Source organism: Lepidochelys kempii, chromosome 2 (assembly GCF_965140285.1).
Source record: "Lepidochelys kempii isolate rLepKem1 chromosome 2, rLepKem1.hap1, whole genome shotgun sequence".
Taxonomy (NCBI): domain Eukaryota; kingdom Metazoa; phylum Chordata; order Testudines; family Cheloniidae; genus Lepidochelys; species Lepidochelys kempii.
In genome coordinates this window covers 114,655,770-114,682,993 of record NC_136381.1, presented here as the reverse complement: position 1 = coordinate 114,682,993, position 27,224 = coordinate 114,655,770, and the positions used below count along the sequence as shown (strand labels likewise).

The 27,224-nt window shown below is 42.5% G+C and overlaps 2 protein-coding genes across 2 annotated transcripts in view; one reads left to right on the top strand and one right to left on the bottom strand.

Moving 5' to 3' along the window:
* Positions 1-4,057: 4,057 nt before the first annotated feature.
* On the bottom strand, positions 4,058-11,247 carry GCM2 (glial cells missing transcription factor 2). The gene is made up of 5 exons (XM_073329456.1): positions 11,149-11,247; positions 8,316-8,568; positions 7,746-7,858; positions 5,191-5,316; positions 4,058-4,939 (listed from the first exon to the last, which is right to left on the bottom strand). Exons 1-5 carry the CDS (start codon positions 11,245-11,247, stop codon positions 4,058-4,060), a joined length of 1,473 nt encoding a protein of 490 aa, XP_073185557.1.
* A 5,675-nt stretch (positions 11,248-16,922) lies between these two features.
* The window catches only part of SYCP2L (synaptonemal complex protein 2 like), a 53,904-nt gene continuing 43,602 nt past the window's right edge, over positions 16,923-27,224 (top strand). Inside the window, exons 1-5 of the mRNA XM_078851321.1 lie at positions 16,923-17,078; positions 18,593-18,658; positions 19,548-19,685; positions 19,788-19,907; positions 21,139-21,243. Of these exons, the coding sequence (XP_078707447.1) occupies positions 16,923-17,078; positions 18,593-18,658; positions 19,548-19,685; positions 19,788-19,907; positions 21,139-21,243 (585 nt within the window). The remainder of the gene's footprint in view (positions 17,079-18,592; positions 18,659-19,547; positions 19,686-19,787; positions 19,908-21,138; positions 21,244-27,224) is intronic.

Here is a 27,224-nt window from a genome sequence, read left to right as displayed (position 1 = left end):
GAGAGCAGAATTTGGCCCTACATCTTGAAAGAAAAAGGGTACTCTACATCTACAACTAGAGGGGTGGCAGCAACTCTAGTGTTAGTTGTACATCTATCTATGAGGTATTTACATGGTTTCTATTACCACAGTGTCTGAGCATCTCCCATCTTTAATGTATTTACAATACACCTGTGAGGTAGTGAAGTACTATTATCCCCATACAAAGGGGGAAATGAGGTAGAAAGAAGCTTAATGACTTGTTCAACGTCACATAGGAAATCTGTGGCAGAGCAGGGACTTCAATTCAGGCCTCCCAAGGCCTGGGCTATCACACTAACCATTAGAGCATCCTTCTCTTTAGTCTTTACCAATGTAGTTGTTTGCCACTGAAGATAGCAGTAAGACTAAATGGACCACAAAACAATGTAGAAGTGTAGGCATATGATTCAGTATATTTCTGTGGCTTGTTTGAAAACAGCATCAAACTATCTCTTGGGGTTAAACAAAAAACTCAGGCTGAAAGAGAACTCAGCTGGCTTGTGGCAGCTTGTAACCGTATTTTTAAACAGGCTGACATTTGTGGGTCAGATCCATTTAAAAATAGGGCTTGAAAACTTTGCCATTAAGACCAATGCTCTGTTTCATTTAAAAGGCAGCCTGGATATGGGGACAGGTGGCACTTTTACTCAGTAGTGCCCTCATAGTTCATCTGAAACTGGAGCCCCAGGCGGCTGAGGTTTGAAAGCTACCACTTTCTAAGGCTTTGCCACGATAACGGGAATTTGCTAGACAAAGATGTACAAAATAAAATGCAATGTGGGCTGATGAGGCAGCCCGCTCATCTGCTTGAGGCAGGACCAGAAACCAAGCTTTAAGGGAATGATTAATGGAAAGGGAGCTGCTTATAAGGACTGAAGGGGAACGTTTCTTCTTCCAGGATGCTGCTTGGCCTGAGAGAGATGCTTTTAAAGCTAATCCTGCAAATGTATAAACAAACAAGTAGACACTTGATCTTAGCGTTAAACTGTTGTAGGGGTTGCAATTGTCTTTATGTTGTGTATTTTCCAAAGCAGACTACATATGGGAGTGTGTTTTATCTGTCCTCTGATCCAAAGAGTTGATGTGCAGATATGTTGTCCCTGACATTCATATGTGAGAGCGAGTAAAGAGGAGAATGAATGCAACTGTCGCCAGTATGTTTTTTATTAGGTCTAGCACTACAGATAAGGTAAGGTAAACATCGCCATTTCCTTATATTGCGCATAACACTTCTTACATTCATTAGTAATAAGTCAGTTTCATGCAAAACAGTAGTGTACCCTAATAATTAGCCATGTATTTCCCTGTACAGTAGACTTGTCAGTGTCTCTGCCCTGTGGGAGGGGAGGAAGCCCGGACATTACCAGACTCTGCAAAGGGGGAGAAGGAGTTCTCCTTCCTAGAAAATGTAGGAAGGGGAAAACCTAAACACCGCCTTGCCCCCGCACCAAATGCACAGATGGGCAGGAAAAGGGAAAAATAGGAGCTGAAGTGGAGAAGCCCGGTGAGGTTTGGTAGAGCCCATGGTCACTGGTGAAAGGGTGCGGTGGTGGAGACAATAGGTGAGTGGGCAGCCCAGATCCCATTTTCCCAGAGAAAGGTTGTGTCTGGGGGGGGGTGCGGGTGAGTCTGCCTCACAAAAGAGAGAGAGAAAAGCCAACCTCCCTTTATGAGAGGATCCTGGAGGCAAAAGGGATGACTCTGCCTCGGGCAGAACATCTTCCTGACCCACCGCAGAACAGAGGGGCAGAATGGGGGGTAGGCTTTGCTCAGAGTGGGAGGAGAGATGGAAGTACATGTGCACACACACACGCTTCCAGAGAAAGTCCAAGGCCCTTGCCCAAGAGCAGAGGCATGGGGTGCATGTCTTCCCAGGGTGAGAGGCAGCCTGGCCCCACACACAGGGAGCAGGGCAAGAGGGAGAAACCTGGGTCCCCTTAACCAGAGGGGTGGGGTAGGGGATATCTGGGCCCTAGATGCAGAAGGAAGCCCAAGCTACCAAATTTTAAATGAGACTCAATCTGGTAGGCAACCTTGGAGCACACCTACTGGATCAGGCCCTGCATGCAACTTAGGCAGAGGAATGCCTGTCTGCCCCCGAGGTTGTGAATCACAGTGGGGCTTAAGCATCCAGATGCCTAGAAGGAGGCAGCAGTGCACATGCTCAGAGGCAGAAAATTAGGTGCTGAGGGAACTTTTACCCTGAAACCTTAGGTACCTGAGTGAGTTTAGGCACCTACAGGTTTGGCAGCAGTTTTGTGGATCACAGAGACGTAGGTGCCTAAGTCTGGGTTTAAGAACCTAAGTACCTTTGTGGATCGGGGCGTTGGTAACTAACAAAAAGAAATGACCTGTCATACTCGAGTTTAAACTGTGTTAGAACAAACCATGTTCACACAGAGTCCTTGTTAAGTTATTTTAACGTCTTTCTCAGTACTTAGATAGCCTCCATCACCATACTATCTGAGTGTTTTCCAAATATTTAAGCATAGAAATAACAGCAACTTTCTCTATTTTCCTTCCCGGCCTATAAGAGAACAAGCTTGTTTAGTTTATAGGATTTGGGGATTTGTGTCTATGTGTGTCCTTTGTTTAGCTCTAGCTCCTGTGTAAGTTCTGTCTCCTGCACTCACAAGCCTCCCACTGTTGGTTGGCTTCTTTCATTTTACCAGTAGAACATAGTTGTCATGGGAGATTATGGTGGGAAAGGGAGAGGTGATCTCTCAGGTAGCTAGGAGAAGTCCCATGCAAGAAAGAGACCTTTCAGGTGGCTCTGCATTCAGTGGGGAGCCACGGAGCCAGGGCAGGGAATGGAGCACAAGAGTGATATGTTCATGGTGATCAGTGTTGCTAAATAGGTGGGCTGCTGCATTTTGTACCAGATGGAGCTTTGTTTTATCTATAATGAGTGGTTATGATCATGCCTAGAGGTCATGAAGGTGCGGTCAGTTTCCCTAACCAGTTTGAACAGGAAGAGTCACATTGCAAATGGTTTAATAAAACCATATGTGCATCAGTAGAATGCCAAGCTGGAGTAAAGAAGAAAGACACATCTGTGGGTGCTGTTGGAAAAATTGCCTATAAGTCTTATTGCCTCCAAGCCAGGTATTGACAAGTCAGTCCCAGAGGTCATCTAGTCCAGTGGTTTTCAACCTTTTTTCATTTGCGGACCCCTAAAAAATTTCAATTGGAGGTGCAGACCCCTTTGGAAATCTTAGACATATTCTGCGGACCCCTAGATGTCTGCGGACCACAGGTTGAAAACCACTGATCTAGTCCATCTCTAGGTTTTCCTTTTCTGGTGGAAGGACTGGACAGCCTTTAGACATGACACAGGGAAGCAAAGAGGAACATACAGGACATTGCTAGCCTTTCTCCTTACTTCAGGGAAACCTAAGCTAGTCTTTCTTACTCACCATATCGGCAAACATACTAATGAGAGATTCTCTCCTTCTTTGAGGAACCCAACCTCCCATTGTCTTTCCTCTCACCAGCTGGCTGCAGTCTTCAGGCCTCATAAACTGAGTCCCCTCCGCTCTTATTTCTTCTTACCTGTTGATTATTAGTCACAGATGAAGGGCCCTCCCTCAGGGCTTGACGTTTTTGGCAGCTATTGTGAAGGGGGTTTATTAAGTCCCTGTCTCCAAAGTAGATCATTAATCCTGACCTGGCTCAGTGTGGGGCCATATTTTGGAGTAGGCCTCACTATCACACCATGTAAGAGACTAGAAGGGACTGATTTGAACTTTTGTGCATGGATGGGACCTGAGACATTCAGCAGATCTCCACAAAGGCATATGTCACGACTAAGTAAATTGTCCTAATGTTTTGCTTGCTTGCCAGTCCTCAAACTCCCCATTGCATGACCAAACATCCCCATGTTATCAGGACTGTCCTAATATTGGGGTTTTGTCTTATATACACCCCTACACACCCTGAAAAAAGTGTCCTTATTTTCACACTTGCTATCTGATCACCCTAACTTCCAATCACCAGGGTTTAGTAGTCACATGATTAGTATTAAAACACATGGCATTTAGTATTCACCACTCTCAAATCTGAATGACTGTCCTTCATGCTCAGAGCAGCTGTTTCCTGGGTTTGGCCCATACTGATATGTATCCACAGTCTCCCCTTGTTCTGACTTTGTGGGAACTGGATCATGCTGGTAAAACAAAGCTGGTTTGACCACACTACAGTCTTCTTGAATCTTTATCCCTGGATAAACAGTTCCTGAGATGTTTTCTGCTGTATGGGTACAGTTCTGAGGATTTTTTACATCACACATGTGGTCACGGTACTTCACCACAGAGGGCTTGTAGGCCTGGTAGGATACTTTAGTAGTTGTAGTGATAACAGTTTGTAAAGCTGTGGCAGCTGGAGAGGGATTGCTACTGTACCTGCAAGGATACTCCCCACTGTAGTAAGGGGGATTAGCATTTGCTTGAATCTGTCCATAGTCACTCCTATCTCCATAACCAGTTTTCCCCAAAATGTGTTTCAGCCCATGATGTCCACTATCAAAGTTCTTATCATGGGCATTCAATGAATTACCAGTATACTGAAGTCCAGTCAAATTAAGGGGGTCTGTATCCACTGGGGTATTTGCCAAATCTTTGTAAAATGTTGGATATGAGCTAGAACTTATATAACTAGGAACTTCAAATTCATAGCCCCCCGGCCCAGGTAGAAAGATTCTTGGGTTAGGACACTTTTGGAATGGTGATGCCGTGTCCCCTTGGAGGCTGGCTGAGTCATAAGTAGCTTTGTAAGGGTCTGTAGTTTGAAATTCAGGGTAAGGCTGAGCTGCAATTGGGAAGCTGGTGTCTGTAATGATACTGAATTTTTCTGGGCCTTCCATGCATGACAAATGATGAATGTTGTTGAAATGACCACTGCTATCATGATACCTTCTTGTCTGAAAAGAATATGAAAACAGGTCTTTGAGATCCAGAAATAAATATTGTACACATGCACACACAGCTCTATAGGCTTACTAGTATTATTGCTCCTTGCAGCTTTGACAGCCTCTTCACTGCTTTAACAACCCCCTCTGCGCATAGGAGCAAAGCAAGCTGCTGTGGTGTCTTGTAAGGATTTTGTTATACCTTATGACTTACAGTACATGGTTACACCATCTTCATAATGAAAATCCAGCTCTACAGTTACCTCTGAGTCTATAAGCCTCTTTTTCTGGGAAAGGTGAGAAGAGGACACTTGTTTCTTAATGGCACTTCTTCTTGCCTCTGTCTCTGATTTACTCTCTGGTCTAGGGTGGTCATGGACTCCTTTGGCCTGCAGTAGCATTAACACATTAATAATTTGCTTATCTAAAGACATTAATAAGTAGGCAACTAAAGCTTATGGTTATCATTTATTATTTTATAGCACCCACAAGATTGCTCGGTGCATCACAGAAAAGATAGAAGAAAAGTGCATGCTCAAACAACTTACGTATAAACAACGGACTTATTAGAAAAGTGTAACATACACCAGGAAGGGGCATAGGTGCTGGAACTAGGGAAGCGGGGGGTGTGGCCACACTCCTTTGGCTTGAAGTGGTTTCCATTATATCCAGGGATTACAGTTTGGTTCAATGGCTCTCAGCATCCCCACTATACAAATTGTTCCATCTCCCCTGGGAAGGGGAGACAGATAGAGGAGCATGTGTTATGGAGGTATGATGACATGGTTACTCAGGTAAGCAGACAGATGGCTTCATAGTTCAAATGTTTTGTATGTCGTGTCTATTTTTAAACAAGGCAAAGAATTATTTTAATCCATGCTGTATACTTGAGTTTTTAGGAGTGAATGAGGTGAGATGCAGATAGAGGTTGAAGAATAGATTTCAAAAGGGCATCCCAAGCAAAAGGGGCTGCACAGCAGAGAACATGGAAGCGTTTGTGGCAGAAGGAGGCAGAGAGGGTATCGAGGTTGTCATTGCAGGCAAAGGGGGCTGGGGATGGCTGATATGGAATACAAAAGGGGACCAGCTCAGACATGTAGATGTAGATGTGATGAAGAGACTTAAGAACAAAGCTGTGAAGCTTGAACTTAATGGGCAGCACTATGGGGAGCCAAAGAAATGACACAAAGGAGAAGGTAACATGATTGCAGTGATACGGGAGATTAGTGATTTTGGTAACAGCATTATGGATGGGTTGGAAATGGGGTGAAGTTAGTAACAAGAAGACTGAGGAGAAGATTTCAGTGCAAGGTGTGAGATGACCTTCGCGTGGGCCAGTAATTTAGCCATTAGAGTGGAGAGAAGGGGGAGGTTGCAGATTAGTGATGCTGTGAAGAATTAAGCAATGGGATTTGGTCACCACCTGCATGTGGGTGGGAAGGAAAAGGGAGGGAGGAGTCAAATATGACCCCAAAATTCTGGATTTGGATGACGGAGAATACAGATGTTGTCCACAGCCATGGAGCTCAGGAGTAGCTGAGAGGATCTGGGAGGAAAGATTAGGAGTTCTGCTGTTCAGAATCTTAGTTCTGCTTCATAACAGCCACCATTAAACAGTATACATAAGCTTTAAAGAGCTTGCACTGAACTTGCTGACAAACGTTCTTTACTTTAAAAACAACTCTTCTCAAGCAGAACTGAAATGCATTCTGTGGAAGGACATCCAGAGTTGCTCTTCTGTTAAAAGGAGTATGGTTCTATCTAAAACTTTCATCTCTCTACCTTTCTATAGTTGTGATTTTTGTCTTAGTTTTAGATCCTGATCCTCTTTGACGTCAATGTGACTATTTACATGCTTAAGTGTTTGCAGGAATGATGATCACTATTGTAATATGAACCTATTGGTGAAGAAAGAAACCTCATGTTCTGAAATGACAAAAATCTGCTATAGGATACTATCATTTTGCTATTTAATTTATGAATGTTCATATTAAATATGGATTTTTAATCTAAATGCTACTCAGGCCATGTAAGTTTTAAAAAGCAACCAGCGCTACTGAGCCTCAGTGAAGCAGTTCCTTTAGATTTAGGCCCCAGTCCTGCAAACAGTTATGCTCACGCTTCATTAGCTTCAATGGCACTACTCAGATGGGTAAAGTTAAGTATAGGAATAACTAAAATAGCATATAAAAATCTCCCTGTATTGAATAGAAAGAGTAAAATTGTTTTTTGTAATCTGTGACTATTCTGCTAAAGAAATATGCTTTTCAGTTTCTGCCCTTCTGTGAAGTAACATTTGAACAGTAAAATGGGAATATTTTGGAATACACAGAGTTTAGGGAACATGATCAGAGGAATCACATTTATGCAGTGTACCACACTAGCCAAGCTTTCCCTTCACTTTCCTCTTAATTCAGTAAAAGTTTGATGTTAATTCCTACACAGTGAATTAATCAAACGATCAATTAAATGAAAGTTCTTTTAATGGTGTAAAATCTAATTAAGAGACATATTTAAATCCTGGTCAGTCCTTGTGCAGGCAAATCTCCCATTTTACTTGACTCCATACAATTTATGCATGAAATTCAGCAGAAGAGTTTCTTTAAGTCATATGGGATTCAGCCCATGGTAAGGGCTGGAAGTCTTATCTGTGCAAGGGCTACAGCATTTGGCCTTTAATGAAATTCTATCTTAAGAAATGTGTGAAGGTAAGAAAAAGCCTCATGTTTGTAATTGTATGCAATATTCATCAAGAGCTTTTATAAATCCATAGCAATAATAAGAAGGAAGGTAAGTTTAAGGACTATTTCTAGCTTACCTGGAAAAATATTGCCTTGCCATCGAGCCTCCAAAAGTTAGTGACTGGGTAGCCACTGTGTCCCCGGCAAGGAATTATCTCTAGGGCTGAGTTACAGTTTGGACAGGCTTTCTCTGTGAAATCAGATAAGGCTGGTATTGAAGAGCATGGTTAAAATGGAGAAATCAGCTGAGAACACTGTTGGATTCAACCACTCTATAACTGATCCTTCAATTAAACTCCAAATCAAAGTATAATATTCAAACAATATAAGGTACACCAAGAAGCATAGCTGAGCTATATACTAATGGACTCAAGATGAATACCTGATATATTCACTTTGGATGTCAGGGATGTTTAGATTTAAATCTGAGTCCATTATGTAGGCCCGTCTCTGCTGGACTATCTACCAGACACACACATTTTTGAAATTTGGAGCTACTGCTTTACACCCTCTTTGCCACTAATAATAAGAGCAGGATAAGTCAGCACTGTCTGTGAGTGGGACTTAGGTTCATTTGGGTCTGAAATCAGGACCAACTGAAAAGAATGCTTCAGCCTTTGGAGTCTCGCCCCTCAGACTTCTCTCACTTTGTTGCTTCTGGCGGGCCTTGTCACAGATAGCAGGTCGGAGCTGCAGCCTGGTACCATCCGGCAGCGTGCAGTTCCTGGCACAAACCACAACTCCAAGGCAGGACTTCTTGAGGATCTGGCAGTTGTGGTTATTGGTGTTGCGCATGGCCCAGCCACTGAGATGCCGTTGTGCGTTCTTTTCTTCAACAGTGTAGATAAATCGCACATAGCCATCTGGCCACTCCTGGAAGCCATCAAAGTGCTTGGGCTCCTGTACCACAATTGGGTTAGGGGAGAGGGGCAACAATAGAAAGGAAGAGGGAAGTGGAGACCAGCGAGAAAGAGTGAGAACGTATTAACAGAGTATCTCAGCATAGTAAAAACTACTCAGTCTATCCTTTTTATCCTGTCCCATTATACATAACAAGAAGTTACCTAAGGAAGTTAAAGAGCAGTAAATTTAGAACAACAAAAGGAAATAATACTGTCCTTAAAGCACAGCTCTATTCTAAAACATATCTCCGTAAAAATAACATTGTCGGGTTCTATGCCTATTGCCTCTCAATAACTCCAAATTTAATGACAGGTTTCAGAGTAACAGCCGTGTTAGTCTGTATTCGCAAAAAGAAAAGGAGTACTTGTGGCACCTTAGAGACTAACCAATTTATTTGAGCATGAGCTTTCGTGAGCTACAGCTCACTTCATCTGATGAAGTAAATAAATTGGTTAGTCTCTAAGGTGCCACAAGTACTCCTTTTCTTTTTCCAAATTTAATGTGCTCAATTTACAAGCAAAAAGAATTTTTTTTAAAAAACTGCTAGCCCTGTAAACTTAACCTGGGTTGTGAGAATCAAACTGAGCTCCTTCCATCTTGCCCATCACCATCCATAATAAAACTGTCTGTGATCAGTCCATTATGTAGGCCCGTGATCAGAAACCTTTGCAATACAACACTCTTTGGGTTACACATTTGTAACTAGAAAAGGAGTACTGGTGGCACCTTAGAGACTAACCAATTTATTTGAGCATAAGCTTTCGTGAGCTACAGCTCACTTCATCGGATGCATCCGATGAAGTGAGCTGTAGCTCACGAAAGCTTATGCTCAAATAAATTGGTTAGTCTCTAAGGTGCCACCAGTACTCCTTTTCTTTTTGCGATTACAGTCTAACACGGCTGTTACTCTGAAACCTGACATTTGTAACTGATTGGCCTGTAACAGGAACTTTAATAAACAGTTTGCTGCACAAGGACAAATATAATCTCCAGCTCTCATTCTCTTATGCTATACCTGTTTCAGGATTTAGCATTTATAGATTAATAAAAACCAGAAATATTCTGAGAACAAGTTTGGTTATACCACTATTTCTTAAAATGTATCTAATAAGACCTGAATAAACCCTCTACCAAAATAATGTTAACTGATTATCATTATATTTGTGGAATATACTCAATATAGTTTAAAAGAAGTATGTTTTGAAATTGGGATATTAAGACTTGCTTTCAAAGAGTTACCAACCAAAATGTAATTTATTAGACAAATGGTAGAATGAAAGAGATTTTTACAACTGCAGTAAAGAAAAGTAAGAACCATTTGTTTTTGAATTATATAACAAATCCTACTTTATATTCTATAGAATCCAATCAAAGACTGAAAGTTCTGAGGCTAAAAGGGATATTGGGTAGGTAAAGTCAGGAAATCTCTTCTTCCAGCTTCATCCCCTATAGCATGAGCTCTCATACTTGGGGTCGCAGCCAGGGGTGGGGGGTGGTCAGTCAAAAAAAAGATTCAGGGAGGTTGAGACCAGTCTCCCTTTCTTTATAGCTAGGTGGGAAGAGGGTCCTGAAACTTTGCTTTTGTTTTAATATTGGTCTGGGAACCATTTCTCCACTGGACATACAGTAATAGCTAATTTTAAACTTATTTTAAGGGGGGCTTTCTATGGCACTCATAAATGTTTTCTAAGCACTTAAATATATATGAAAGTACCTGAATACAATTATAAAGAAGGATTAAAATGTGACCATCCCCCATCATTCTCAACAAATCACTAGTTGATATCCGCATGCTTAACAATATGCTCCACCTTGTATTTAGCGGTGGCATTTCTGAGTACCTTTCCCAGTGCTCTGTAGCGGGAAATCATGTCTCTTTCACCAATAGAAGTTGGTCCAATAAAAGATATTACCCCACCTAGTCTGTCTTTCTCGGTTTATACCAGTCTAAGTAAAGTAGCCTAATAAACAAATATACAACGATATCACCAGGCACAGAACTATCCAAACATACACAGTCTATCCCTTTGAAGAGAAACAAGGCAGGTATAATTTCTTGTTAGCACAGAATTAAAATATAGCAATCACTCCGAGATCTCGTTTCTTCTCTGACCAATTTCAGAAACCACAAAGACCAAAACCATCGAGCAAACAAATACAGCAGAAGAATAATTCTGGTTTCTTTCCTTTACAACTTCAGATTCCCGGATGTCTTCATTCCGATTCCCCAGTCCACTTAACCTCACCGATCTAATTTGCCAATATGAGACAAACTCTGGGCTTTAAACCAGTTTTATTAAAACGGTTACCCAGAGTCCAGAATCTACGTCTTTTGTGCATGGGACTTCCAAGTGCCCCGAGGCAGCCAGGGTTGCAGGCTGTCCGGTTCTGGAGCATGTCCTTGTTCGCTTTAAAGAAGTGCTTGAATTCTGTAAACGCAAATATCAGCTGTTCGGTTGGGACAATGGTCCCTCATTCATTCTGGGCCGGCTAGAGCCGAGCGAAGAGCATCGCCGTGAGAGATCAAATCCCTGCTCCCCCAACCCACAGCAGCAACCACCCTTCTCTCCCTCCTACCTGGGGCAGTTTGGGGTCATTGATATCCCACGTTAGCTTCATCCCGTAGGAGCACACGCAGTCCGAGTCTTCGAGGGGGCCCTTGGACATGTTCACCATCGGCTGGCAGGGAGCTGCCCCCTCTGCTCCGGGACGCTACGCAGCAAGAGTCTGCAAACGGGAGGAGGACTAAACAGACACCGAATTGCGAAGGAGAAGCGGCGTGCAGGGCAGCTACCGCTTGGCCAAGGCGCTGAGTTTGGCAGGCGCGTGCAGCGCTCGCGCTTTGCCCTGTCCCGGGACTGCGGTGCTGAAAGGAGCGGGCAGCTCCTGCTGCGCCCTTTGATTCCCGCTTTTATGTGTGGATGTGAGACAGTCTCCCTGCTTGCCCTGTCCATTTCCCTCCCACATGCACGGTCTGTGTTAAACGCTGGGGGTGGGGGGGCTGCTTTGTTTCAAGGCCGACTCCTCCCCCTAGTCACTATGCGCAAAGAAAAAGTTTGGAAATCCGAGACACTTGGACACCGAGTCCATGGATAACCAGAGCCGGCCGCAAAGAGCAAAAGGGGGCAGCAGGGGCACTAGGATATTGCAAAAACAGACCCAATCCTCAAAGTCAGCGCGCAGGTCGCTTTGGTTTGTAATCACCTCGTGTTTAGCCAGGAGCGCGATCATCTCCACCGACAGGGCCGAATAACTGCTTACTAGTCACACCTGGACAATTGGTTTTGCAGTCCATACCAGGCACACCTCCGAAAGGGAGGTTTTGCATGCGGCGCCTACGAGTGGCAGGATGAAAACGCGAAGCTACTTCCACCAGTATTTGATTTTTTATCTATTCTATTTTGATACCAGGCTTAGGGCAAGACTAACTCTAAAACATAGCTGGAAGGCAAATGGAAAAGACGTTCAGCAAGTCACGACGCAGTTCTGAAATCTAGCAGGCACCTTCACTTGCACCAGTGGGAGTTTTTACTCCGACAAGTAACGCAGAATGAATGAGCCTCCGCAACTGTCCTATAAGTTAACAACTAATAAACTGCTGCAGTATGAAATATTCCTTCCTTCCCCCACACCCCCACCCACACACGCACTCTGAGTCTGATTTCTAGAAACTAGAAATGAAGGACAATAATGAGTTCAAGGCTATACTAAATAACCAAGATCACAGCTTGTCTCTTGGGTTTAGATCAAGCCTTATTCATCTGGCCTCCAGTTCTGAGTGAGACAAATAGCAAGTGTCCAAAGTTTTGCCTCCCCAGTAAGACAATATATTCAATATAGTGTGTACACAGTGATTCGGTTAATGATTTATGTTGGGGGAAAATAAATTTCTAAAGCACCTGCATTCTAGAATGTGCAAAAGACACGAGTTTACATATGTGCAAACTCTACAGAGCTGCATTTTTGCTGATCATGTAGCAAAAACTGCCTGATTCTTATCCAGCCCTGTAATTTCGGGAGGGCATGGTACACCTGTGCTCCTCCAAGCCTTTGAGTATGGTACGTGGGAAGGTGTTTCGAGCAACCACTAGGTTCGGAGTCTCTAGTTGTTGCTATCGCATTCAGCAGTAGCTAAAAACACTTCGAGTGTTTCCTTGTAGTTGTTTAAAATTTGGCACTACAAAAATAGGTCCACTTCCTTTCCCCCCTGAGTTTGTGAAGGAGCTGCTGTTTACCCCCGTCTTGTGGGAAATCTGGTCAGTCTGTTATTTCAGAAGGAATTCCATCTGCTTAACACACATCTGGCTGCAATCTACATTACAAATCTGTTTCTCCCCAGTTCCATCCAGTCAAGCCTCCTAATGAAAATCAGAGAAGAATAGATACAGGGGAACATACTCATTTCTTCTCACGTAACAAGGCACCAGATCTACACTATAAAACAAACTATTTCGAGAACACGCTTCAGCTGAAATCATTGTTTGACAGTGTATTCCTTACTTATTTCCAAGCTGATACGTTCACAATTAAACGCAATAGGTGTCTCTTCCCCACAGTACAGCTGATCATTTTTCTAGCTGCTGCGGGATACAGTTTGTAGAGGAACTAAGGGTCTGCGATTGCTAATATCTTCCTATTTTGCAGAGCCACCTTATGCTGCCATCATTCCTCAGGCAAAATCCTTGTGGAAACCGGTGGGAATCGTGCTCGAGTAGATCTGCCTTTTCTGTTGTGTGTTTGCAGCTACGCAGGGGTTCCAGCTGCAGGAACCAGGTTACTGCTCATCTCCCCTGCAGTCTCTCCAAGACACACAATCACGCAAGCGGCTATCCGTATCCTCATTTATCTGGAGGTGCTTTCGCAAATATAAGCGGACATAGTATTAAATCCTGCACCATTGAACTCAATGGGAGTTCAATCGGATTGAACTTTTATTTCATATATGATTATTTGCAGCTTGACACAACTAGGATGTATTAAAGAAATTCAGATCACTAACCTCTAATTTCAAATATGTCTGAACAAGTTTGTTAGGATCTGAAAAGACCGCTTGGGAGTGATTACTTATCACTATGATATAGCCTATTGTTCTTTAGCTTTATGCATATATACCAAGAAAAAATGCTGCTCTTACGAATTAATTTGTTGTACTGTTCATATCTGTGCCCGTTCTACACACACTTATTCGAAATGAAAAAAGGAGGATTTGTGGCACCTTTGGAGACTAACACATTTATTTGAGCATACGCTTTCCTGAGCTACCGCTCGCTTCATCGGATATTTTCCACTGCATGCATCCGATGAAGCGAGCGGTAGCTCAGGAAAGCTTATGCTCAAATAAATGTGTTAGTCTCCAAAGGTGCCACAAGTCCTCCGGTTCTTTTTGCGGATACAGACTAACACGGCTGCTCCTCTGAAACCTGTCATTATTCGAAATGGTTACACTACTCTACATTAAGAAATAAAACAACGATTACTTTCATCAACGTGTAGCAGCGTCTTCCGTGGAACTTGGTACTATCGTTGCATGACAATATTTGGTGTGCTTTAAAGAAAGAACTTTTTATTTTTACTAGTTCATTAGAAAACCTAATAAGTAAAACATTTTTGTCGCTTAATATCATGGAGATGTGGCAAGACATTGGAAGCCAGCTTTATCTTTTAGCTGGAAGGAAATTGGACATCTGCGTGAAACCGTTGTGTGCCTTGCCACAGAATTTCCGAATGGCTAACTAGGTTCCGCTTTCGTTCACCTGTGAAATATACAACATTTTCGCCTTAATTTAATGGCAGTTCCCTTCGTCCTTTAAATAGGAAAATAAATCCTAAAGCCAGCAAGGGTCCCGCTTCTCCTCGTCTGCTCACAACGGCACTCAAAAAAATTCCCTTAACGACTTTGTTCAACTGTCTATCGTGTGTCCTTTTAGCTGTATAAAACTTTTGGGGTTGTGTAACATTTTTCACACAAAAATAATTCCGATCTGAGCTGGCCCCTGCAAAAGAAGACTCTTCCTTCTCCATTGCAGAAAAGGCCCCGCTTCCCTCCCCTAATGGGTTCAGGAGAGATTTTCTTTCCTAAAATCTGACAGAGATTAGGGAAAGAATTGTAGCTGTTAATGTTCAGCGTAACCATCCCCGGGCTACAACGGCCAGCTGTAGCGAAGCATTTGTAAGATGTAGGAGCAGATGCCCGCCGTCTTTCCACAGGCGAAACTCTCCAGCGAGGCCACGGGTGTTTGGGACAGAGTTAAGGCTACCGGATCTGGCTCAGAAGAACGTTCTTTCTGAACTAGGCAATTTCCCCACTCCAAGAAATTGAGTCAATAGCAAAGCGCCCATTGATTAACCGAAGAAGGGCTGGGTCCAAACCAATTAGGGTCAGAGAACCCCTTCTAGCCCTACTTGTAGAAGTGGTCGTCTACTGTGCTGGGGGGGGGGGGGAAGGTTAGTTGTCTCTAGTGCTATTCTAGTAGAATCGTGGAAAATCCTCTCAGGGGAGCAAGCAAGTTCACGGCCGTAGGGAGCCCACGGAAAAGTTCTTGCTCTCTGAGTCTGCCCTAACTTTACAGCAGAGCCCCTTGTGCCAAGGACCCTATCCCTTTGAGAGGGGGTATCAGGGGGAGAAGCCTGCAGAGCGACTCCGTCTCCAGAGGATGCCCGGAGACGTCACTGGCACAGATTGCCCTGGGCACCCGTGGATTGAGCTGGGCTGCGGGACAGACGCCCTTGGCCCTTGCTCCTTTGTTAGGCGGCTGAGGGGACGGAGAGGATCTCTCCAGGAAGGCGTAGATCGCTAATTCCTGTTTGTTTGGGTTTAAATGTCAAGCACTTACCCCCACCCCCCCTCTCCCGGCCTGACCATATCATTAAAGGAAAGCACTGAGCAGTCATTCAACATGAAATAATGCTGGAGAAGGGAAGTGCCTGCGAAAACCCGGTGAGATCGTTCGCCCCGCGGCGGGGGCACATAAAGTCTGCTGCAGTTTCCACGGTAAACATCTGATGAAGTGAGCTGTAGCTCACGAAAGCTCATGCTCAAATAAATTGGTTAGTCTCTAAGGTGCCACAAGTCCTCCTTTTCTTTTTGCGAATACAGACTAACACGGCTGTTCCTCTGAAACCTGTCATTGTCATCAAGGCGCCTGGTTCACCACTGCCTTGCGCCCCTGCCGTCATTTGCACCTGTGCAAAGTGCATGTAAAACATGATTGTCAGTGCAAGTGGAAAGCTCTTATTTAGTAGTATTTTGCTACTTTGCACAGTTGTAATCAGGCCCAATGTATATCTATTTTACTAAAAGAAAAGAAAAGAAAAGGAGTACTTGTGGCACCTTAGAGACTAACCAATTTACACGGCTGTTACTCTGAAACCTAAAAAAAAAAGAAAAGTTTTCAGGCCCCTCCTGAACAGTTTATGAATACCATCTAGCGGTCTCACGTGTGTTATGTATTTAGTATCAGCTTTGAAAGAACACAGTCAATTTGGAAATAGTCTGCAAATTTTTTATTTAGTATAATTGCAAGTGGCCTTTAAGGTTTCTAAAACTGAAAGATTAGCAAAAATATTTTCTCCTCTTTTTCAGTTTGTTTACTTTGTGTAGAGGCGGTTTCATTGTTTCTCTTCCTAACCAGTTAAAGCCTAATCCTGCAATTAAACACCTGCGTACATTTACTTAAACATATTGACCTAAATGGGACCCATATGAATAAAGTCAGGCATGTGCTTCAAGTGTTTTCCAATCGAAGGCCTTGATCCTACAAAGTGTTTCATGGGTTTGAACAGTATTTAGCTTTTCATTGTATTAGTTCTGAAGACGTATTATTACAAATCCGTGGGCCTCTTCCTCAAACTAACTGCTGGGAGTAATCCGTATTAATGAGTAGGGCGACAGAAGCCAAGGATTGGTGTTCAGTCTCCTTGGTCTGCAGTTGGTTGCATCTTAAAGGTTAGTGCAGTAGCATCTACATGAGCTCTCTATTGTACAACTCTCCCTACCTTCAAAACATCTGTAATTGTACAATTAGTAACCTACTGTGAGATACTGCTGAATTTATTACACAGAGTTACAATGCTCCCCCCATATAACAAGTTTGAAAATCACCGGTCAAATCTGGCGGTCCTACTGCAGCCTCCATGTCTCCCTTCGCTTAGCGGAGGGGACCCTGCCCCCAAATCACACACCCCTACCGTGGAAGGGAGAAATACCCTTGCTACTTCCCCCCCCCCCCGTAGAAACCAGCCCTCACTGTAAGTTCTCTGTGAGGAGATCTAAGTTCCCTGCGATGCAGAGCCTGCAGCGGGCTCCCCGGGGTCGGTCCCCATTCCTGTCCCCTGGAGGGGCGCAAAGCGCCATGCCCGCTGCTCAGGCTGGAGACACGCTCCGTAGCGAGAAGCGCCCCCAGATCCCCCCGCAGGCGGAATCTCTCTGGGCTCCCCTTTCCCGGGACCGGGTCCCTGGCGCAAGCCGAGCTGTCCCCTCGAGCGAGGCAGGGGGCGCGCCGGGCTGCGTAACCAGCTGCACCTGGGCAGTACGCGAGGGCTGCCCGGCGTCTCATTAAGGGTGCAGCTGGGGTGGCTCGCGGTCGCCTCTTCCCTTCCCCGGGGGTTTGCACCATGTTGAAGGTGAGTGCGCGCGCCGTGCCGGGGGTCGAGACCGGGAAATGCTCCTGCCCCATGGATTAGCTCCCTAGCTGATAGGGGCTTATCTTTCTCCCGCTGTCCCTGCCGGGGGGTATTCGTTCTCTCTCACTTTCCTCTTCCCACCGCCCCCTGGGGCTGTCCCCTGCCTCTTGTGGCAGGTAAAGGGGGCTCTGACTCCTCCTTTTCCAAATCTCTTCCCCCCAAGTGCAAAAGGGACCGGCCTTCTGCCCTGGGCCCCTCTCCAATTCCCTCCCTTGGCTCTTAGTCCCCTTTGTCTGGGAAAGGGGCTCTAGCCCTCTAACTGGCTTTAAAATCGGTTGGCCCATCGCCCTCAGTCCTCGGTGTCCATCTAGTGGCATGGTTTTACGGTGTGATCCCTGTTGTTCATCCCTTTCAAATCATCCTCTTCTTCTCCACCCCCAATGCCCTGTAGGCATGCTACCCCATGCAGTTCCATGTGTCTCTTGGGCTGCACTGTAAGGATGCTGATTTACCACCTCAGATGTCCCCACTGCAAAGATCTGTCTCTGGTTAAAGAAACAAAAATATAGTGCAGGAATCATGGTGTCAATAAAGGCTATTTAGGCAATAAAAACTAGCCCTCAATTTAGTGCTTCTAGTCTTTGGTGTGACCTAAAGGCCAAAAGCTTTTGGCTCTGGAAGAAAATCAGGGAAATGAATTCCAGAGCTGAGAGCTCTTCCTTGTTTGTCCTTGGATATTAAAATCTACCACTGAATTCAGAAAAAGAAAAAGAGGACTTGTGGCACCTTAGAGACGAACAAATTTATTTGAGCATAAGCTTTCCTGAGCTACAGCTCACTTTATCCCAACTGTTATGATGATGGGGAGAGGGAGGGATTATTTTTAATGAAGATTTCTGTAGCTTTTAGAGCAAAATTAAATCTAGATTAATTGTGGTAAACTTTCATTTACAGAATTTGGGAAATGGTAACTATAAAACTTATGTTGGTTCTGTAAATTAGTAGCAAGACTTTTCTTCCACATACATTGTTTGTCTTTGTTTTGGCAGACTGTTACCATTCCAACTGCTGCAGTCTCCCCCCTAGTTGTGGAAACTCTTATGATGGGGCTGGGGAGAGAATAATTGAATTTAGAATTTGATTGTAAAACTGCATATTTGCAGAGTGGCCTGTAATGGAATGAGAACCTGGCTTGCCATATTTATAATTTTGTTTTAGGGATTAGTTATTACTTTTAAGCAATGGCCATTTGAAAGATTGGGGAGAAATTTTGAAATAGTGTCTTTAAAAACATGCAAGTAAAAATAGCTGATCAAAAGAGATTTTGATAACCAAGTACATTTTTTCACTTTTTGAGCAGCAATGAGTGCCATTTTTTCCTTTTCCTTTTAATTTAAAGGAGGAAGAAAGTCAAGAACAGAGCAGTGAGATAAAGGGAAACATGGCATCCAGAACAGAATACTATGTAAATACTTTTTAATAACCCTCTGCAAACTGTTTCACCTTCCTTTGAACAGCCATTACTGACGTGATCTTATATATATCAATTTTCAACATACTCTCAACTGCCTAATTTTATGTGGTCAAAAAAGTGAATAAATAATGACATACATTTTCCATTTCTATCAGTTTGTATATGCAACAGAACATTTAGCAAGAAGGCTAATATGCTATGAGCCAAATGTAGGCCCTAATTCTGCAGCTGGTCTGCGCTAGTGAATCCATCTGATGTAGTTGGATAGAAGTCCATCCATGGGTTCAGATATGCCTGGACAGGACCCCTGACTTCAGGAACAGGGCCATAGTCATCTGCATAACTCTGTGTGTGTATATATACATATATATATATACACACACAAATGGGCAATGTGTATAAAAAACAAAGATTTTTGAAAAAGTAAATTTTTAAATGGAGGTGGCATCAGTTAACTTTGGTATCTTAGCAGTATTTACAAGTCAAGTAGATAACTATCAACTTCATCTTTTGGCTAGAGAATGCTAAGAAGTGATAAAATGAATTAAGAAATGTCTGAGTTGGAAGAATTAAGAGTATCCACTCTCTGAAAATCAGGCCCTTTGATGGTGCCTGAAGTTAAACACTGAAAAATTGAAACATGCCAAATCACTAGTCACTTTTTAAAATTTATGCCCATGTTTTTACAGGAAGTGATATACAAGTTAAAAATCTAATGCTCTAATTCTCATTGAAAGTCCTGTTCTCTCCCACTCCTGCCCCCCACGCCATAACAAGTGCTACAACAATTAAAAGAGCTTTAGGTGGGAAGATAAACAAAATTTTTGCAAAGAAGAAAGATTATTTTCAAAGTGATCATTCTTCATGGTTTCCTGCACAGCTTGAATCACTCATAACTGATGCTTTCAAGGGAAAGGGATTTCAGAAAATAAATGAACTGTTTGAAGAAAAAGAAATTTACTCTCCTCAAAAATACAGCAAACAATTGTTTAACCAACTTGACAAAGTGCTGAAAAAGGCAAGTAGCATAATTTATACTGTATCATTTTAAAACTCAAATTAAATAATTATTATCTTAGACAATTATGTTAGTGAAAATATGGTGGAAAATGTTTTATAGGAGTTGGACAAGAATGAATTCCAAAATGTTTCCTTGTTGTTGAAATGCATTCAGATGTACTTTAAAAGTGATCCTCAAGAAGGGGCAAGCTTGCTTATTCAGCAAGGGCTGATACCAAAGATAAGTATAATATTCACATTTAGTTTTGTAATCAAATGACTGACATTTGTTGAGATGAGATTTATTTATTTATTTTATTTTAGAGAAAACATTAGGATGTGACTGTTCTGAAATCAAATCCCAGGGATAATTTTTAATGGATGAAATGAACTAGGTCACCAAACTGAGGAGGGCTTTTTTAATTGCTTTGTCTTCAATTTCAGTTAAATATTACATTTGGTTTGCATTGCTTAGAATAGAAGCATTAGTATATATTGCTATTTATACTATTTATATAGTATTTAAAAGAAAGCAGTCTTACTTTTTAAAAACTTTTTATAAACAATGTACTGAATACTCACCATTAACCAGGTTAAGAGGGACAGTCTGCATGTGAGCTGAAATTATTTCTCTCCTCACCTGGTTCCTTTTAGGTCCTGCAATGTGCAATCCACTGTTGCAGGCTGGCCAACTAGCTTCTGCAAAGCCCTTACAAGCGCCTACTACAAAACCTCTACAGAATCCTAGATCTCCCTGTAACCTATACAGGATGGAGAGGTGTCCTTTTGTGTATTATTTCACATGGTTTAACAGCATTTCTTTATAAAATAAAGAGACGTTGCAAAACCCTCAGTAGAGAATAAAAAAAAAAAAAGACTTCCTTCAGAAGAGTTCCCCAATAGCTATAATGTCACCAGCATAGTGTGTGCTGGAGCATGACAGCAGAGCAGGGGTCAGATGGAGTGGGGATGTAGATTTCACGGGACCATAAAGGCAGAGGAAAGGTGAGCTGCTGAAAAAAGAAACTGCTGTTCACTGTTACTTTTTTTTCTTAACTAGTGGGTGCAGGGGGAGGCAATAATAATAATAATAGCACAAAGTACTGTTAAAAAGATGGGATTCTACTAATTTCACTTACGAGTCACCTTTAATGTAATGTTTCAGAGTAGCAGCCATGTTAGTCTGTATTCCCAAAAAGAAAAGGAGGACTTGTGGCACCTTGGAGACTAACACATTTATTTGAGCATAAGCTTTCGTAAGCTACAGCTCACTTCATCCGATGAAGACCTTAGTCTCTAAGGTGCCACAAGTACTCCTTTTCTTTAATGTAATGTGGCACTGCTAAGCTCAGTGATCAAGCAATCTTGTGTGTTCATGTAATATATCAAGCCACTGATGCACCTGAGGTGAAAATCCATACAGCTGAATTGTTGTTAGCAATCTCTGCTTTATTAATTATTTTAATTTTTACATGGTATCTTGGTTTGAAAGAGCAAGAGAATTTTTGATCCTCATAGAGCCAGCAAAGAATAAATCTCTGCTGAGACTTGTGGAAGATTTCTTTGACTCTGCATTGGTAAGTACACACACTCAAAAATCAGTTTGCTTTCTTCTTTGGAGAAACCCCTGCCTCCCCCACTTACTAGTGATCTTCTACTGCAACAATTTAAGTTACTCAGGCTCCTAAATCTATTAAATGTTTCAATAGTGAGCACAGCAATGCCTAAATACCTTTTAAAAATCTGGGTCTTAGTTGTATCAGTGTAACTCCATAATACAGATACCATGTAATGTGGTATGGTTTTGAGACCAGGCTACACTGCACCTGTGCAAATCGTGTTGCACTAATGTAAACGGAACTATGGGTTTGCACTGGTGCAGCTCGGGGTAGATGGTAAAAAGAAGTAAGAGCTACAGTAAGCTTGTTTGAAATGGATCCTAGGGCAACCTACTAGAAAGGCAGTTTATTCTTTCAGAACACCACCATTGTAGAAAAGAAACACCAGAATTTGCCTTTTTTCTTCTTTTTTTTAACAAAATGAACACCATTTTTATTTAAATAACTCAACAAACTTAAGGAAAAAACCTAAGGAAACTTTTGGCACCCTTTTGTTGTTTCTTGAGAAATACATCTGAGATAAAGGACTGTTGTAGCTCAGAAAACAAGCAGAAAAGCACATAAACACAGAACTTGCATAGTGGTGTTATGCCTTTTCCTTGAATGCTCCCCTCATGAATGTGTTCCAAATTTTGAGACGTTCCTAATGTGTAATAGCAATTTGAAAGGTTATAACTGAGTATGAGTATTTCTTACAATCCTAGGTAGTCAAGGAGGCATCTCTTAAAAAGCTCCTCCTTTAAAAAAAGAGACATTAGAATGGAGTGGCTATTACTAATTTGGATTTTAATACATGCTAATGCTCACTTTTATGAGCAGATACTTTTGTGCCCTGATGGGAAACCTATCTAATACTTATAGAGTAAGTTAAATGTTCTGTCTGTTGATCCCTTTAACCATACCTGATGGCTGGGAATTTTCCATCAATGTTTTTTTGATGAAAACGTAGATCCTGCAAAATAAAAAAAAAAAAAATCCACTAGAAATTTTTGTTGACACTCTTGCACCCCTCCTCTCCCAGAAATGAAAAGAAAATATTTCATGTCAGGCTGATCCAAACTGAAACATTTCAGTTAGTCAAACAGAGTTGAAATGTTGACCCAAGCCAAAATGAGACATGTAATCTGTCTCTCTGAGCTGCTGCAATGCCTCATGAGAATTGTAGTGAAGGTGACTGATACCCCAGTCTCCCTCTCTGGTTTGCCTGGCCAGACTACATCTCCAATGGTGCACCATGGTCTCTGCTTTTCTTTAACTATCATAACATAGAATGGGAGTCCTGTGATCACAGTGAATAACAGAAGATGTAGTCTGGCTGTTCAGGGGCAGACAACTTAATCTTGAATCAGGCCTAAACAAAAATTTTCAGCATTGTTGAATAAACACTTTTCTGAACATTCCACAAACAAACAAATTGATTTTTCGTCCCCAATTCAGGACAAAAAGAAATGTTGAAATATCAGAATTTTCTGTGGTTTAGAAATTTCAATCTTTAATCCGCTCTAATTTCTCTCATTTTCATTGAAAATGTGATTAAAATTAATAAGTTTGGGGTGCTAAGGCTTTGACTATCAGAAAAGAAGCATTTTTTTTCTATTATTGAGAATTGGAAAATGGTTTGTATAAGCTATCTTGCAATATGTGTATATAGAAAATGCCATCCCCTATTTTGCTGTACATGAGCTGAGCTGTAGAGTGAAGTCTACATATCAAAACCTGTTTTGACCACAGTAATGCACAATTAGCAATTGCAGGTAATCATAATTGAAGTCTTCCTATAATTAAGACATTATAAAAGATACTTTGGTGGAGCTAAATTGTCTTGTTCAGGCCACTAATAAACCCAGAAGTGGAATTGTATCCATAATTTATGCATGGTTGGGGGTGCAGGGGGGCAATTCATATATTTTAAAATTAAAAATAGATAATTGCATTATGTTCTAGTTTTTTGTCTTCCTATCCTTATTTTTTAGGTCAGTTCCTTTTGTGTTCCTTCATTTGTCTCCATTCATAAATTCCAAGGTCTTGTCTGACCTCCTTTATAATACAGGCCTTAGAACTTCCCGAAAATAATTCCCAGAGCAGATCTTTTAAAGTAAACACTCAATCTTGACCTCAAAAATTATGAGTGGTGGACAAGCCACTGTGACCCTTCCTAAATTGTTCCAATGGTTAATTACTCTGTGTTAAAAATGTACACCTTATTTCCAGAATGAATTTATCTAGCTTCAACTTCCAGCTACTGGATTATATTACACCTTTCTCTGCTAGAGTCCAGAGCCAATTATTCCATATTTGTTCCCCATGTAAATACTTATAGTTGGTAATCGAATCACCCCTTAATCCTCTCTTTGTTAAACTAAATAGATGAGCTCCTTGAGTCTAATCCCTATGAATGTCTACACTGAAATAAAATACCCATGGTTGGCCCATATCAGTGGACTTGGGCTTATTCAGCGGGGCTATAAAATTGCAGTGTAGGTGTTCAGGAGTGTGCTGGAGCCCAGGTGCCCAAAGTGGAATGTCTACACTGCAATTTTATAGTCCTGCAGTCTGAGCTCCATGAGCCCAAGTCCACTGACACAGGCCAACTATGGGTATTTTGTTGCAGTATAGACTTATCCTATAAAGCATGTTTTCTAATCTTTCAATCGTTCTCGTGGTTCTTCTCTGAATCCTTTCCAATTTATCAGCATCCTTCTTCCATTGTGGACAACAGACCTGAATGCAGTATTCCGCTGTGGTCCTGCCAATGCTAAATACAGAGGTATAATAAACTCTGTACTACTCCTCAAGATTCCCTTGTTTATGCATCCCAGGATTTCATTAGCTCTTTTCAAAAAAAGAAAAGGAGTACTTGTGGCACCTTAGAGACTAACCAATTTATTTGAGCATAAGCTTTCGTGAGCTACAGCTCACTTCATCGGATGCATACTGTGGAAACTGCAGAAGACATTATATACACAGAGACCATGAAACAATACCTCCTCCCACCCCACTCTCCTGCTGGTAGTAGCTTATCTAAAGTGATCACTCTCCTTACAATGTGTATGATAATCAAGTGGGGCCATTTCCAGCACAAATCCAGGTTTTCTCCCCCTCCCCCCCCCCAACCACACACACACAAACTCACTCTCCTGCTGGTAATAGCTCATCCAAACTGACCACTTTCCTTACAATGTGTATGATAATCAAGGTGGGCCATTTCCAGCATAAATCCAAGTTTAACCAGAACGTCTGGGGTGGAGGGGGGGTAGGAAAAAACAAGGGGAAATAGGCTACCTTGCATAATGACTTAGCCACTCCCAATCTCTATTTAAGCCTATATTAATAGTTTCCAATTTGTAAATTAATTCCAATTCAGCAGTTTCTCGCTGGAGTCTGGATTTGAAGTTTTTTTGTTTTGTCTGTAATTGCGTGACCAGAGAGATTGAAGTGTTCTCCGACTGGTTTATGAATGTTATAATTCTTGACATCTGATTTGTGTCCATTTATTCTTTTACGTAGAGACTGTCCAGTTTGACCAATGTACATGGCAGAGGGGCATTGCTGGCACATGATGGCATATATCACATTGGTAGATGTGCAGGTGAACGAGCCTCTGATAGTGTGGCTGATGTTATTAGGCCCTGTGATGGTGTCCCCTGAATAGATATGTGGGCACGGTTGGCAACAGGCTTTGTTGCAAGGATAGGTTCCTGGGTTAGTGTTTCTGTTGTGTGGTATGTGGTTGTTGGTGAGTATTTGCTTCAGGTTGGGGGTCTGTAGGCAAGGACTGGCCTGTCTCCCAAGATTTGTGAGAGTGTTGGGTCATCCTTCAGGATAGGTTGTAGATCCTTAATAATGCGTTGAAGGGGTTTTAGTTGGGGGCTGAAGGTGACGGCTAGTGGCGTTCTGTTATTTTCGTTGTTAGGCCTGTCCTGTAGTAGGTGACTTCTGGGAACTCTTCTGGCTCTATCAATCTGTTTCTTCACTTCTGCAGGTGGGTATTGTAGTTGTAAGAATGCTTGATAGAGATCTTGTAGGTGTTTGTCTCTGTCTGAGGGGTTGGAGCAAATGCAGTTGTATCGCAGAGCTTGGCTGTAGACAATGGATCGTGTGGTGTGGTCAGGGTGAAAGCTGGAGGCATGTAGGTAGGAATAGCAGTCAGTAGGTTTCTGGTATAGGGTGGTGTTTATGTGACCATTGTTTATTAGCACTGTAGTGTCCAGGAAGTGGATCTCTTGTGTGGACTGGACCAGGCTGAGGTTGATGGTGGGATGGAAATTGTTGAAATCATGGTGGAATTCCTCAAGGGCTGCTTTTCCATGGGTCCAGATGATGAAGATGTCATCAATGTAGCGTAAGTAGAGTAGGAGTGTTAGGGGACGAGAGCTGAGGAAGCGTTGTTCTAAATCAGCCATAAAAATGTTGGCATACTGTGGGGCCATGCGGGTACCCATAGCAGTGCCGCTGATCTGAAGGTATACATTGTCCCCAAATGTAAAATAGTTATGGGTATGGACAAAGTCACAAAGTTCAGCCACCAGGTTTGCCGTGACATTATCAGGGATAGTGTTCTTGACGGCTTATAGTCCATCTTTGTGTGGAATGTTGGTGTAGAGGGCTTCCACATCCATAGTGGCCAGGATGGTGTTATCAGGAAGATCACCGATGGATTGAAGTTTCCTCAGGAAGTCAGTGGTGTCTCGAAGGTAGCTGGGAGTGCTGGTAGCGTAGGGCCTGAGGAGGGAGTCTACATAGCCAGACAATCCTGCTGTCAGAGTGCCAATGCCTGAGATGATGTGGTGCCCAGGATTTCCAGGTTTATGGATCTTAGGTAGTAGATAGAATATCCCAGGTCGAGGTTCTAGGGGTGTGTCTGTGCGGATTTGATCTTGTGCTTTTTCAGGAAGTTTCTTGAGCAAATGCTGTAGTTGCTTTTGGTAACTCTCAGTGGGATCATAGGATAATGGCTTGTAGAAAGTGGTGTTGGAGAGCTGCCGAGCAGCCTCTTTTTCATATTCTGACCTATTCATGATGACAACAGCACCTCCTTTGTCAGCCTTTTTGATTATGATGTCAGAGTTGTTTCTAAGGCTGTGGATGGCATTGTGTTCTGCACGGCTGAGGTTATGGGGCAAGTGATGCTGCTTTTCCACAATTTCAGCCCGTGCACGTCGGCGGAAGCAGTCTATGTAGAAGTTCAGTCTGCTGTTTCGACCTTCAGGAGGAGTCCACCTAGAATCCTTCTTTTTGTAATGTTGGTAGGGAGGCCTCTGTAGATTAGTATGTTGTTCAGAGGTATTTTGGAAATATTCCTTGAGTCGGAGATGTCGAAAATAGGATTCTAGGTCACCACAGAACTGTATCATGCTCGTGGGGGTGGAGGGGCAGAAGGAGAGGCCCTGAGATAGGACAGCTTCTTCTGCTGGGCTGAGAGTATAGTTGGATAGGTTAACAAAAACCTGGATTTGTGCTGGAAATGGCCCAAGTTGATTATCATACACATTGTAAGGAGAGTGATCACTTTAGATAAGCTGTTACCAGCAGGAGAGTGGGGTGGGAGGAGGTATTGTTTCATGGTCTCTGTGTATATAATGTCTTCTGCAGTTTCCACAGTATGCATCCGATGAGGTGAGCTGTAGCTCACGAAAGCTTATGCTCAAATAAATTGGTTAGTCTCTAAGGTGCCACAAGTACTACTTTTCTTTTTGCGAATACAGACTAACACGGCTGTTACTCTGAAACCTGTCATTAGCTCTTTTGGCCACAGTGTCACCTGAGAGCTCACCACGACCCACTGTGGGATCACACTTGTTAAATGATAATTCCCTGTCTGCAGTTACATTTTGAGACCTATCATTTAGGCAGTTTTAAATCCATTTAATGTGTGCCATGTTAATTTGATATCATTCTAATTTTTAATCAAAATGTCATGCAGTTCCAAGTCCAATGCC

Bases quoted from the DNA above. Each gene is read 5' to 3' on its own strand.
- GCM2 (XM_073329456.1), bottom strand. From the start codon at position 11,247: ATGGTGAACATGTCCAAGGGCCCCCTCGAAGACTCGGACTGCGTGTGC. The intron at 7,859-8,315 runs GTGAGAGAAGTC...CTGATTTCACAG, and splicing joins GGCCCGCCAGAAGCAACAAA to AGAAAGCCTGTCCAAACTGT. The intron at 4,940-5,190 runs GTAACTGTAGAG...TATTCTTTTCAG, and splicing joins AGAGGCTTATAGACTCAGAG to ACAAGAAGGTATCATGATAG.